The 12,210-nt window shown below is 31.6% G+C and overlaps 1 protein-coding gene across 1 annotated transcript in view; it reads right to left on the bottom strand.

The window, feature by feature from the left end:
* The window catches only part of LOC149085315 (chloride channel protein C-like), a 40,271-nt gene that overhangs the window by 10,615 nt on the left and 17,446 nt on the right, over window positions 1–12,210 (bottom strand). Inside the window, exons 8-13 of the mRNA XM_089233257.1 lie at window positions 10,274–10,517; window positions 9,559–9,753; window positions 6,991–7,195; window positions 4,532–4,703; window positions 2,150–2,321; window positions 878–1,047 (exon numbers count right to left, since the gene is read on the bottom strand). Coding sequence (XP_089089383.1) covers window positions 878–1,047; window positions 2,150–2,321; window positions 4,532–4,703; window positions 6,991–7,195; window positions 9,559–9,753; window positions 10,274–10,517 — 1,158 coding nt within the window. The remainder of the gene's footprint in view (window positions 1–877; window positions 1,048–2,149; window positions 2,322–4,531; window positions 4,704–6,990; window positions 7,196–9,558; window positions 9,754–10,273; window positions 10,518–12,210) is intronic.

The following is a 12,210-nucleotide window of genomic DNA, read 5'->3' as shown; positions in this document are numbered from 1 at the left end:
AAATTAATACTAGAATTTAAAAAAAAAGACTTTCTGCTTTTAGGTGAAGGAAACAATCAGGTAATGTTGGCAAACATTAGCATAATATTTTTTGGAAAAAGCGCTATAGTTCAGATGTTGAATTAAACTATACATGAATAGGGACCAATATGCAAACATGTACTGGGCATATACATGACCATAACTTCTTTGGATGCACATGTATAGTACTTAAAAAAATGTGGACAATTTCAAAATATTAATTCAGAACTTATGTAAATAAAGAATATTATAGTAAGTTAATTTTTAAAAACAAATTTTTTAAAATGAAAATTGGAGGAAAAAGGCAATAACTTGATTATTTTAGCATAAGGATCAATTAACTTAATTTCAATTAAAATATTCAGTAGTTATAACCAGAGAGAGGACATTCCTTTATAGATTTTAATTGAACTACCTAAACATTATCAGAAATTTTTCTCATCTTTCTAACACAAAAAATTCAAATGTACCACGTACTAGAAGCTACGATTATGAATCATTAATCTAAGTTTAATTAAAAGAGTTCCAGTAAGAAAAGAATGTTTATAACTGATCATTTTGCAAATTCTTTTCCGCTAATGTTTATTATGTGAAGTAAATTAGAACATATTTAAATGATGTATCAGACACGAAACTTAAATTTTATTTCATAATGGAGCAAGCACTATTGTTGTGCTGTTTGTGTCCATATGAAATTTAGTTTACTGTTTCTTTTCACTGGGGTACATGTACTAATGTAGATGGCTTATTTTACGGAATATGATAATAGATTTAGAATGAAAAAATACATTGAAGGAAGAATTGAGCTGAAAAATGTTTTTGCATTTTGAAACAGAGAATCTTGATGAATACATACTTCTTTTTCCCATTGCATAAAACAACTGGTTCAGAATCAAGAAATGGTATGCATTTAAACTCAAGAAGTGAGTGATAGAATGGATGCGTTGCGTAATCTCCCACCCACTTTGCAACCATAATTACTATCATTATTAGCAACAGAAACTGAACATCATTTGTAAGTTCAACCTGAAAAAAAACCAACAAAATGAAAAAAAGGAATACATTATACAAATTATGATGTTTTTCTGACAATTAACAAGTCGATTCCAATCATTTTTAGCTGTGTTATTTGTTTTCAGAAACAAAATTAGATTGAGCTTGGAAACTATAAAATCAATCAGGCTTTAAGTAGTTGTTCTCTTGAAAATATTTTATAGATATATAAGAAATACTGAGATGCTTGTGAATACTGTTACAATTTTGGAAATGGTCAAAGAAAGGATTCCGTCTTGTTTCTCAATTTTGGGATCAATAAATTTTTTCTTACATAATTTAAAAAAAACAATAAAATATTTTAATTTATAAATCATTTGAAGTCTTAAGATGTATGAAGTAATTAAAAACATTAAGAAAAAGATTAAAACTCTAGGGATAGTGAATTTCTATTACTAATATACAACTGCAGAAAGCACACAATACATCAATCCTATTATAAAAGTTCTCAATGGGAAAATCTTATTGACATCAAACAATCACCTTGTTTCACCTTTGTTATATTTCAAGAAAATAAATTAAAATTAGAATAAATTCAGTCAAGATATAAAACACCACTTATCACAAAAATAATTAGAAAGTTGCTGCCCTGTCTGTCTTGAGGCCAGCAAAAGAAATTCCATGTTTTCAAGTGCAATATCCACTGAAATATTTGAATTCAAAAATCTGAGAAAAGTTGAGAAAAACAACATAAACTAACAGACAATGCCTTCTTCACTCATTTATGCCATTATTTCTAACTTTTTTAGGATTGTGAATTCAAATATCTCAGTGAATATTGCACATTAGAAATGCAGATTTTTTTTTTGTTGGACTCAGAAAAGATGGGGCAACAACTTTCTAATCAGGTTTTTGGGGACAGGGTGTAAGTATGAAAAGTTAATTCTCTCATATTTTAATAACTATACAATTCCTTGCAACACGAATGATATATATGAGTTCTACACATTATTTGGATACTTTTTATAATTGAAAGTAATCCTTTAGGATAAACAGTTTGGCAGTAAAATGCGGAAAAGGGGAATTATGGAATCATCCTGCATATTTATGAATCAAGGATAAGAGTATCACTAACCATAATCACAGTAAGAGACATAGTTAAACGTGAAACACCACCAAAAAAAGCTGCTGCACCCAAAAGAGCAAATGCACCTGGATCCATCCACTGCCAAAATGGATCATCATATACACCAGACATTTCAACTAAAACTCGCCCAATCAGCCTACCCATCATTCCTCCAATAAACCTGAAAAATTGTTTTTGAAAACAAACAATATCATAGTATGTGTCATCACTTTAACTATAAAAACTATTAGTAGTTAATGGAAGTTTGATACAATTTAAAAATGTTTATGCAAAGAAAGTCTGGAAGAAAATAAAATTTAATTACAATCAAAGTTCATCTATAGGTTATAAGCTTAAGTAAATTTCAGAAATAGTGCAACTAAATACTTCACACAGTATCATTAACAATAGGTTTTTCCAAACCATTTTTTTTGTGTTTAAAACTATATAGGCCCCCTAATCTGTAAATAAGCAGTTTATTTGAGGATAAATTATTTTTGAACGTTGTTGCCCTGTCTCTCGAGACCAACAAAAGAAATTCCATGTTTCCAAGTGCAATATCCGCTGAAATTTAAATTCCAAAATCAGAGAAAAGTGGATAAAAACAGCATAATTTAATGGACAATGCTTTCTTCACTCATTTATACGGTTATTTCCAACTTTTCTCTGATTTTTGAATTCAACTAAACTATTTAACCATTTTTATTTGCATATTTAACGTCTTTGATTATTTTTATAGGTGTAATAAAAAGTATTGTATAAATTATGAGTTATCATAATTTCTTCCTGCTGATCCTTTCATTCTTTCTGAGCATAGAATGGAGAAATATTTTTTTGCATGTGGATGAATAAGACATCATATATATGTTTGATTGTGCACTCAATTTTTATTTAACTGCAATGGTTAAAACCATCAGAAAATGTTTTTATGGTCTTGAAGTGATGGAAAATGTTGATGATGCCAAATGTTGTAGTAACACTAAGTACCAGCTTAAATATATGCATCCAAGTGGTAAGATGCTCGCCTTCCACCATGAAGATTATTGTCAAGGTCCACAGGTTCAAATCCAGGGGAAAAAAATTGAAAGCAAGTTCTTTACCTACTGAGCCTGGAGTGACCACAGATAGATGGTGCCTTCATTTCCCACCCAACTCCACTGGCTTGAAATTGCTTTATGGCGATATGACCGGAGTTGATGTGTGGTAAAGTAGCTTAAACATATGTCTTTTTTGTTAAAACATATTTTGCTTGATAATCTTTTTATAATCTGGCCCTCTTTAACTTTCACCCTTAAAAACAAAATCCTGTCATGCTTGGATGTTATGACTTGTGACTTTTTTATCATCTTACAAAGAGGTCATGATGCTATTTTTTCCATATTTTATTTGGAAATTTTCCTTGCTACAGCAGATTTATAGACGTATAGAAATGTATCTGGGCATTATTATACTACAGAAGCATGCTACTGTCATTAATCTTTTATGGTCCAAATTTGGATATGGATTGATTTTCATTATTATCAGTTTTTATTTTTTCTAACGAATGAAATTTGTTTTCTGAGAATTGAGTTTAGAATCTCTCCCCTCCAGAAAAATAATTTATTTCAAAAAAATAAAAACACATTTTTTAATTAATCAAACATTGCTTATTAAAAGGTTAAATAAATATTATTAATAATAGAAAAGCACAAACTACTTAAAAAGAGTGCAACTACAACTTCTATTTTTTTTCCATGATTATGCAAATTAGGATCACCAGTGAACAAATCAACATTTCAGTTTTATTAGTTCCTAAACTCAAAAGGAAGGTTAGTTAAAATGCTATATGTACCATATACTTCTTTTAAAATAAGAATAATTTTGAAATATATTTATAGATGACCGAAAAAAAACTGGAAAGAACACTGCATTTATATTAGGTATATTTACATCAATGTGTGTGTGTGTTTTTAATAAGGCATGATTGAATTCGAAAGAAAATCATATTAAACCACTATGAACGTCCAAGTTGATAAAATGCATATCAAATACACACATTCATATTATCCTATGACCACTACTATACATATCTACTGTCTGCATTTTTCAATAAGACAATAATGCAATGCATACCTTATTTAGAGATATTGTTTAATTTTTTTTTCATGGCTGCTTCGATCACCTGGTTTTGTTTTTTTACAGAAAAAATTATAAAAAGATATGATCAAACTACATTTGTTAGTTTTATCATAAGCCACCATCAAATCCTAGAGATCTATGAATGTAGTTGGAGTATCTATGCACATTTTGCATATAGTTTTAAAATTTTAACTATTCTTTCTACAGTTGTCACTACACCCTTTCAAAGGATTTATTTAAAAAAATTATATTAAAGCTCATGGGGTAGCTTACATTTTTGGTACAACAACTCCACTGGCTATAGATGTTCCTGCAGACCAGCAAGCAAGAAAGAAATAGCATGGAAGTATAACTAAAAGTGATGCAAAGTTGAATTCGAAGTGCGTCTCACGTGAAAAAAGATGCTTGATTGCACGCTCCCCAGTAAGAAATAGAAGAGTAGCAGCTATAAATTATACCAAACAGTATAAATTATAAGTTATGTCACTTTCTTATTAACAATTTGCACTCCACTAGTATCATTGTGGGAACATTTATAGTATATTATCAGTTTATACAATCATATATAATCAAATATACAGCAATCCAATATGAAGCATATATTTTGAAAGAAAAACATAATATAATTAATACTATATAATACTGTCCATAAAAAAATTGTGGCTGTCTTAACCCAAGTATGGATAGTTTCTCAAATTATCCCACTATGTTATCATACTTCTTTTTAAATGTGTCAATTGTGTTAGAATTCATGACCCCCGGAGGTTAGCTATTCCATTTATTGACAACCCTATTTGAGAAAAACTCCATGCGACACCACAACCTAGAATTATCCCTTACTAAACAATACCAGTGTCCCCTTGTCCAAGCAGTTGATTGGCTGTGTATTAATAATTTATGGTCCATCCTATCCAGTTGAAAATGACTATTTGGATCCAAGCTAAGAGGGATTAAGTCGGTTCTAGAAGAGAGCAGGAGGGTGGGAGACACAAGACAAATGAATAATGCACCATTTGCCATTTGTTTGAGAAAGCCAACAATGCACATGGGGGATTGCTTTAAAAGATGTCATACAATGGAGACATTTGGTGTAAAATTTGAGTTTTATTTACAAAGCAAAGTAATAAAAGAAATAAAAGCAAATTAAGGGTCCACAACTTGAATATGTGAAGTAAAGTGGATTTTCGTTTTTCCCCAGTGTACAGAAACCTTGTTTTTTTTTTAAAAGCTTTAACATTGTTCTACCCCAAAAATGAATGCATGTGGGAGATAGTAGTCCTTGAATGTTACAAGTTGGCTATGCTATCAAATTTTCGAAAAAATTGCTGTAAAGTGGTTTTTACCCCTGAGCCCTTCAAACACTTTAAATTTTTTTAATTCAATTCAAAACAGCACACATAAATACATGAATACACATATACAAAATAAAATAAAAACAACAGAACAGAAGACAAAACATACACTATGCAGCTCTTTTTTTTTTCTCGATAAAATTAATTTTTTTATTTCATTTTTTAAACAAAACATTTACCTTTAAAAATTTTTCACCCTGAAAGTGTGGTGGGAAGAGTTGCTAATTAATCATATCAAAAAAATTTTGGAGCGCAAAAAGTTAAAATGTAAATGCAATGTTTTGCCAATGTATTTTTGTGAACTTACAAATAATAAAACAATATATTTTTTATTTATAAAGAGAAAAATGCATTAGGGGAGACATACATCACCTTACAAAACACCAAACATCATCAGAAGAAACAAAAGAGAAATATCAGCTTGCTATAGTTACATTGGTGAAGTTTATAAAGACTGTTAAGAGAGTATTTGTAACAATAACAAACACAGTGTTACATATTTAAAAAAAATAATAATAAATGTATACGGAGATAATGTTAATTCTCCACTAACCATATGAAGGTTTTTACAACTAGCTGATGAAAAGATATATTTGAGAAAGAGAATATTCAACTGCCCTTGTGGGAAATTGAACCCAAGTCATTTCACTTGCCGGTTGAGCACCCGACTACAAAGGCAACGAGTATCTTAATCTTTGCTGCCACTAGATGGTGACTTATCCAAGGATGACGTCAGTCTCTGCTATCCATACGAAGGTTTTTAACAGCTGGCGGATTTGAAGATATATTTAGGAAAGGGAGAAAAAATTCACCTGCCCTTGTGGGGAATCAAACCCACATCCTCTCATTTCCCAGGTGAGCACTCTAGACTACTAGACAGCGAATGTTTCAATCTTTCCTTAGCACTCATATGCACTGAACGAGACCATGCATGCATGGATGGTCAGTCCCAATTTCTCTCTTTTCTAAACATATCTTCGCATTAGCCAGGTGTTAAAATCTTCCTGTAGATAGCAGAGTGTGACATCATCCTCGGATAAGTCACCACCTGGTGGCAGTTTCAGCAATTGTGAGCTTTGGCCTGAATTAAGTCTGACTGTCCATGCACGGTCTCATTCAGTGCACATGAGTGCTAAGGAAAGATTGAAATATTTGTTACCCTTGTAGTTTAGCAGTAGGGTGCTCACCTCACGAGAGAACGTGGGATCTATTCCCTCCAAGGGCAGCTGAATTTTCTCTTTCCTAAATATATCTTTGCAATCAGCTGTTAAAAACTTTTTTAATAAATGTATATATCACAATTTACAAAATAAATTAATTCCAAGTAGAGAACTAAAAATTTCAACTTTAAATATATTGAAAAAAATTCACATAATTCACCTTCATTGTATGTTTTGTTTGTGTAGACTGAACCATTAATTTCTTTATCAATACCCTTTGGACATGTGTAGTACTCCACGCTACTTTCTATATGAATCGATTTGTTATAAACACATTGGGGGTTTTGGTCAAGGGTCCAGTGACAGTTGAACTTAGTGCAAGAAAAAACAGCTGGAAGTAATAATGTCAAAGTACCCATAAGCACCTAAAATTTTAAACAAAAACAACAAAAATCAATCAAATAAATGACATTAGTGAATGAAAAATTTTAGTTTTTAATATAATCAACACATGAAAAATCTGAAGCAAATATAAAATTTTTAAAAATGAGGTGTTGGGTTTGAGGTGCTGAATGAGTCTCAATAAAATACTATGATATAATTGTAAAAAAAATTGTATATACACAATTTCTAAATTCTTTATTTAGAAAATTATTTTTCTTCCTTTCTTTTTTGATTATTAATCCACAACAAGAAAATTAACAAAATCATTCAGCATTAGTTTGGGAGTTGAAAATAAATAGTAAAAAATTGAAGAATTGGATACCACTACTTGGTTTGATTCCTAAAAGGTCTCTTCACGTTCTCCTAGAGTCATCCTTCCACTTTCTGCTTTTCAGAGGCTAGGTGTGTCCTGGCCTAGAATATGCCATATGGTTTTGGAGGCCCTATCTTAAAAAGGATATACACTTGATTGAAGGGATGCAAAAAAGAGCCACTGGAGCACTAGCGGGTATGGAAGGCTTGAGCTATGACAAGAGACTTGAATCATTGAATATTTCTTTTTTGAAACAATGTAAGCATCATGGAGATATGATTGAAGTATTTAAACTTTCAAGGGGATCGATATGATGGATCATGAAATATTGTTATGTGTCATTCAAATACTTCAATTCTGGGACACCAGTTTTAGTTAGTTAGGGATAATTTCAGGTTGTTGTATCGTAGGGAGTTTTTCCAACTAGGTTGTAAATGCATGGAATATGGAATAACTTACCTTCTGATAACATGGATTCCCCCACAATGCACACCTTCAAGAGGGAGTATGATAAGCTGGGTGTGATTGAGAAGCTATCCATATTTAAATGAATGACAACCATATTTATATGGGTTTTTTTTTAATAACAATATTATTTTTTCTATATATATTTCTTCTTTTTTCATTATTTTTCCAGTCACCTTTTTAGGCGATTTGTCTGTTATGGTTTCTGATTTTGTTTTTGTATAGGGTTGCCACAACAAGTTTTTGGGGTGGGAGTGGAACTTGTCTTTAAATTTTGTCAAAGCTGTAGTGAAAGGAAGGATCTGGTGTCCATCCCCTCCTGAAATGTGGGAAAATGACTGATGTATATAGAGTAACATGGTTGAATATATCACTTTGAATTCAGTCTCCCCCCTAAAATACCAGTCATTCCTCTATACAAGATATTTCTGGCTACAGCCCTGATTTCTGTGAAAAATTTCTTTCAGTGGTACAACACAAATTAAAATTGCCAATAACTAAATAAAATGAACTACTGAAGTGAGAAATAAAAAATACTTATAAGAAATTTAGAATAAATAAAAATATCTAATAATTTCGGGAGATCTCTGTTTGATGTGCGTGGGGTCCTAGCGGCCCATTGATTAAGGCACCACTGCTATTTTATAGGCATGCTAGCCTTTGGCTGTGCAGGTCTGGGTTTTTGCCGCTGTGGTGGTCGAGTGGTCATAGTGACAAACTCGCATCGTGAGGTCCCAGGTTCAAACCCCACCATTGCCACAGTGGTGGTCGGCTGAAGTTGGTTTTCTGTGGTTCCCAACTTTAAGGTGCAAATGCGAGCCAATCTCCCTTTTAAAAAGTCTGGCCACAGAGAGCAACAGACCTACAAACAGTACAAATGTAATTCAATCATAACACATCACTCACTTCACTTCTGAAATACAGATGGCAGCACTGAAAAATCAAACACAACACTACATACACACTCAGACTGTTAGGTACACACACAGTTACACTTCCGGCACAACTTACAAGGTAGTAAATAACCCATAGATGGCAATAGACCAGAGTTTTGCTCCATTTGAAAGGAAGGTCTAGGTTCACATACTGGTTCGGACATGGATGCCTACTAATGCACGCAGGATTTTCTCAAAGGAGGGGGGGGGGTAGGGAGTATTCATAATTTTCCTTCTTCTGAGAAGGAGGGTTTTTATTTTTTCCTGCAAAATAACACTATAATCTTGGGGGGTTGGAATCCCAACACACACTACTTGCATACAGTAATCCTACTAACACTAACAAATTCCCAGGAAGATCATACTGAATAACTTAGAAATACGAGAGTACAACATTATTATTGATATTAATTTTAAATGTAATCCATATGTTTCATACATTCCTTCTCGTATCCAGCTTTGCTAGTTATTAGATGGATTATAATTTTGAAGTTTATATAACAAGCAGTATCATTCAAACAACAGGTGCATGAGATGTAAAAAATCCATGTTCCAGAATGTATGAGTAGTCCTTAAGACAAGAAAAAAATCTGCTTTAATATTGCAGATCTTCATAAAATTTGAAACCTACCATGATTATCATAGGTTCACATATCTGAAGAGCCTTCTGGTGCCATTTTGACTTCCTTGATGAAACTATTTTACGACGGGCACGAGCAACTTTCAAATTCAGAAAAGTAAAAGCTGCACCCAATATACCTCCTGCAGCCCCAACTATCATAGCAGGTATGAGTGCAATAATATTGAGAGCGATTCCACTGTCAACCTATTAAATTGAATATCATTAATCATGATTGAAAACAGTTACTAATTATAGCAATAAAAAAGCATACTACATACTTGGCACAAAAACATTATAATGTTGATTTGATTGTAGATTTAAGAAACAGATCATAACATTTATAATATTCACAACTTCTAGTTTATACTTAAATTCTAATTTGTCTTTTCTCTTTTGTCAACTCAGAATTTTTAACACTTTGTCTTTTTTGTTTCTGAGCATATCAGATATTTCAAAATCAGAAAGGAAAAAAAACTTGGAAAATGAAAATTTTATCCTATTTCAACAAACTGTCAGGCTCACTAATATTTTTGTGCATGTATTTACCACTCAATGTCTACAGTATAAATGAATTGTGATGGCATCAACTGCACATGATTTTTGAGCATTCTTAATGAGAAGAAAACATACAGAAACTTCACCATTATATGGATTTAAAAAAGTTTTATATATGCAACCTTATAAAAATCTAGATGAATTTTTTTTTATCACAGAGAAGCTTTACCTGGAACAATATATATTTTTCAGTCTTGAATAGACCAAAGTTTCCTTGGTATCGAAAAGCACTAAATGCAGAATTGAATAGGTCAGTTGTGAAGGTTGATACCATACAACAAAAAAAAGTTTGCCATGAAAGTTTCATATTCCAGAACGATGACACTTCCTCCATTGAAAATAAAAGGCCACCAACTGGAGCACCAAATGCTGAAGCAACACCAGCAGCTGCACCAGCTGATATGAAATTTCTTCTGAAAAATAAAAGTTCATGACAATAGTCAGAAAAAAATGTAGGCCTATATGATCAGATTAAGAACTTGTGAATTATCTTTACATTTTTAAAAATTTTTGGAATTTCTAGGAAGTAGGAAAAAAAAAGTTACCATAAATATAAAAATATATAACATTTTTTTTTAAATTTAATTTCATCACACAAGATTGTAGATGGTATGCTCTGGAAGTGAAAATTTAAAGCCATCAATGTGATCACATCATGCTACTGTAATTTATGGTCAAATACAGTAAGAAGAGATTCTGGTTTTTTTATCATACGACTCTCTAAGTTTCTGTCAATTTTCACTGAAAATTCTGTTACATAGCCAATATAATGAGTGTTTTTGCCTTCTTGACTATTAACCTTCTTATATTTTATGGTAGAGGGGTCTGCACTACCCTGTATAAATATACTGTATTGCTATTATTGTATTCATGGGTGCTTAAACTAAAATATTTGTAAATTTAGTCACCAATCCTGAAGAATATGTAAGAACTTTCTTCTCAAATGTGATGGGAGATGGAAAAATAATTTGTGAGAGAAAAAAAGGTATTATAAACTAAAAAAAAATGACTTGTTTGAATAATTCATTTTTCACTTTATCATTTATTTTTATAGTGATAGAAGAAATGATAGGGCCAGGTGAAAAATGATATTTAAGAGAAAAAGAACTGTCAGAATTTTTTGAAATTTTTTTGGAGATGAATACAATGTGTGTGAGAAATGATATCTTGAAAATTCCTATCAAAATTCACAATACTTTTTTCAGAAAAAAAGGGTTTTTTTTCTTATCATTACCAAATGGGAAAACTATAAGACCACTCCCCTTAACTCACATCACTTACCTTATTTGCATATCCTTTTGGCTAGGCATTATTTATGGGAGCCTCTTGAATACAATTCAAATATTTTGACATGGTTTTTTTCTGTGAACCCCAATTCATAAAAAAATCACAGATTCGAGGCAAAAGGGTATTTTTTTATAGCAAAAGGGAAGATCCTTGTTTTAAAAAGTATAAATTAGTTTCTCAAGAAATTAGATAAAATATAAACGTCTTAAGACTTTTCCTAATAGTTTCCTGAAGAACAACAAATTTCATTGTGAGTATAAATGAACGGTTAGGCTTTAACAGATTGGCAGAAGAGAATAGCAATAATACAAGATGGAACAAAAAAAAAAAATTTTTTTTAGAGAAAATAACAAACATTTTAAAATTCTTTTGGACCAGTAGAAATGTTCTCAATAGAAGATTAGGCCACTGCATACTTTGTGTAGGAAAAAAGCTTCCCTGACCACTCTTTACAAGCACACAGTGATGAGATTGGAGTTCATTAAACATATTTAATTTCAAAGGGGGAAACGTTTGAAATTTTATAGTGCTTACATGAGTTATAATCTGAAAAGATATTTTACCACACATTCATTTCCCAAAAATTAAATACTTTTTAGTGAACTCTAATCTCATCACTATGTATGTTCATAAAGGGTGGTCAGAGAAGCCTTTTTTCTCAAACACATGGTATGCGGCATCCTATTCTTCTACTGTGGACATTTCTGCTGGTCCAAGAGAGTTTGTAAACATTCACAGTTTTCTCTTAAGAAATTTCTTTCATTCTATCTTAAATTATTGCTATTCTCTTCTGCAAATCGGTTAAAGAAAATGGGCTAA

This window comes from Pholcus phalangioides, unplaced genomic scaffold (assembly GCF_987345545.1).
Source record: "Pholcus phalangioides strain wild (caught in Gottingen) unplaced genomic scaffold, Ppha-v1.0 ptg000007l_1, whole genome shotgun sequence".
Taxonomy (NCBI): domain Eukaryota; kingdom Metazoa; phylum Arthropoda; class Arachnida; order Araneae; family Pholcidae; genus Pholcus; species Pholcus phalangioides.
This window is presented reverse-complemented; position numbering and strand designations above follow the sequence as displayed.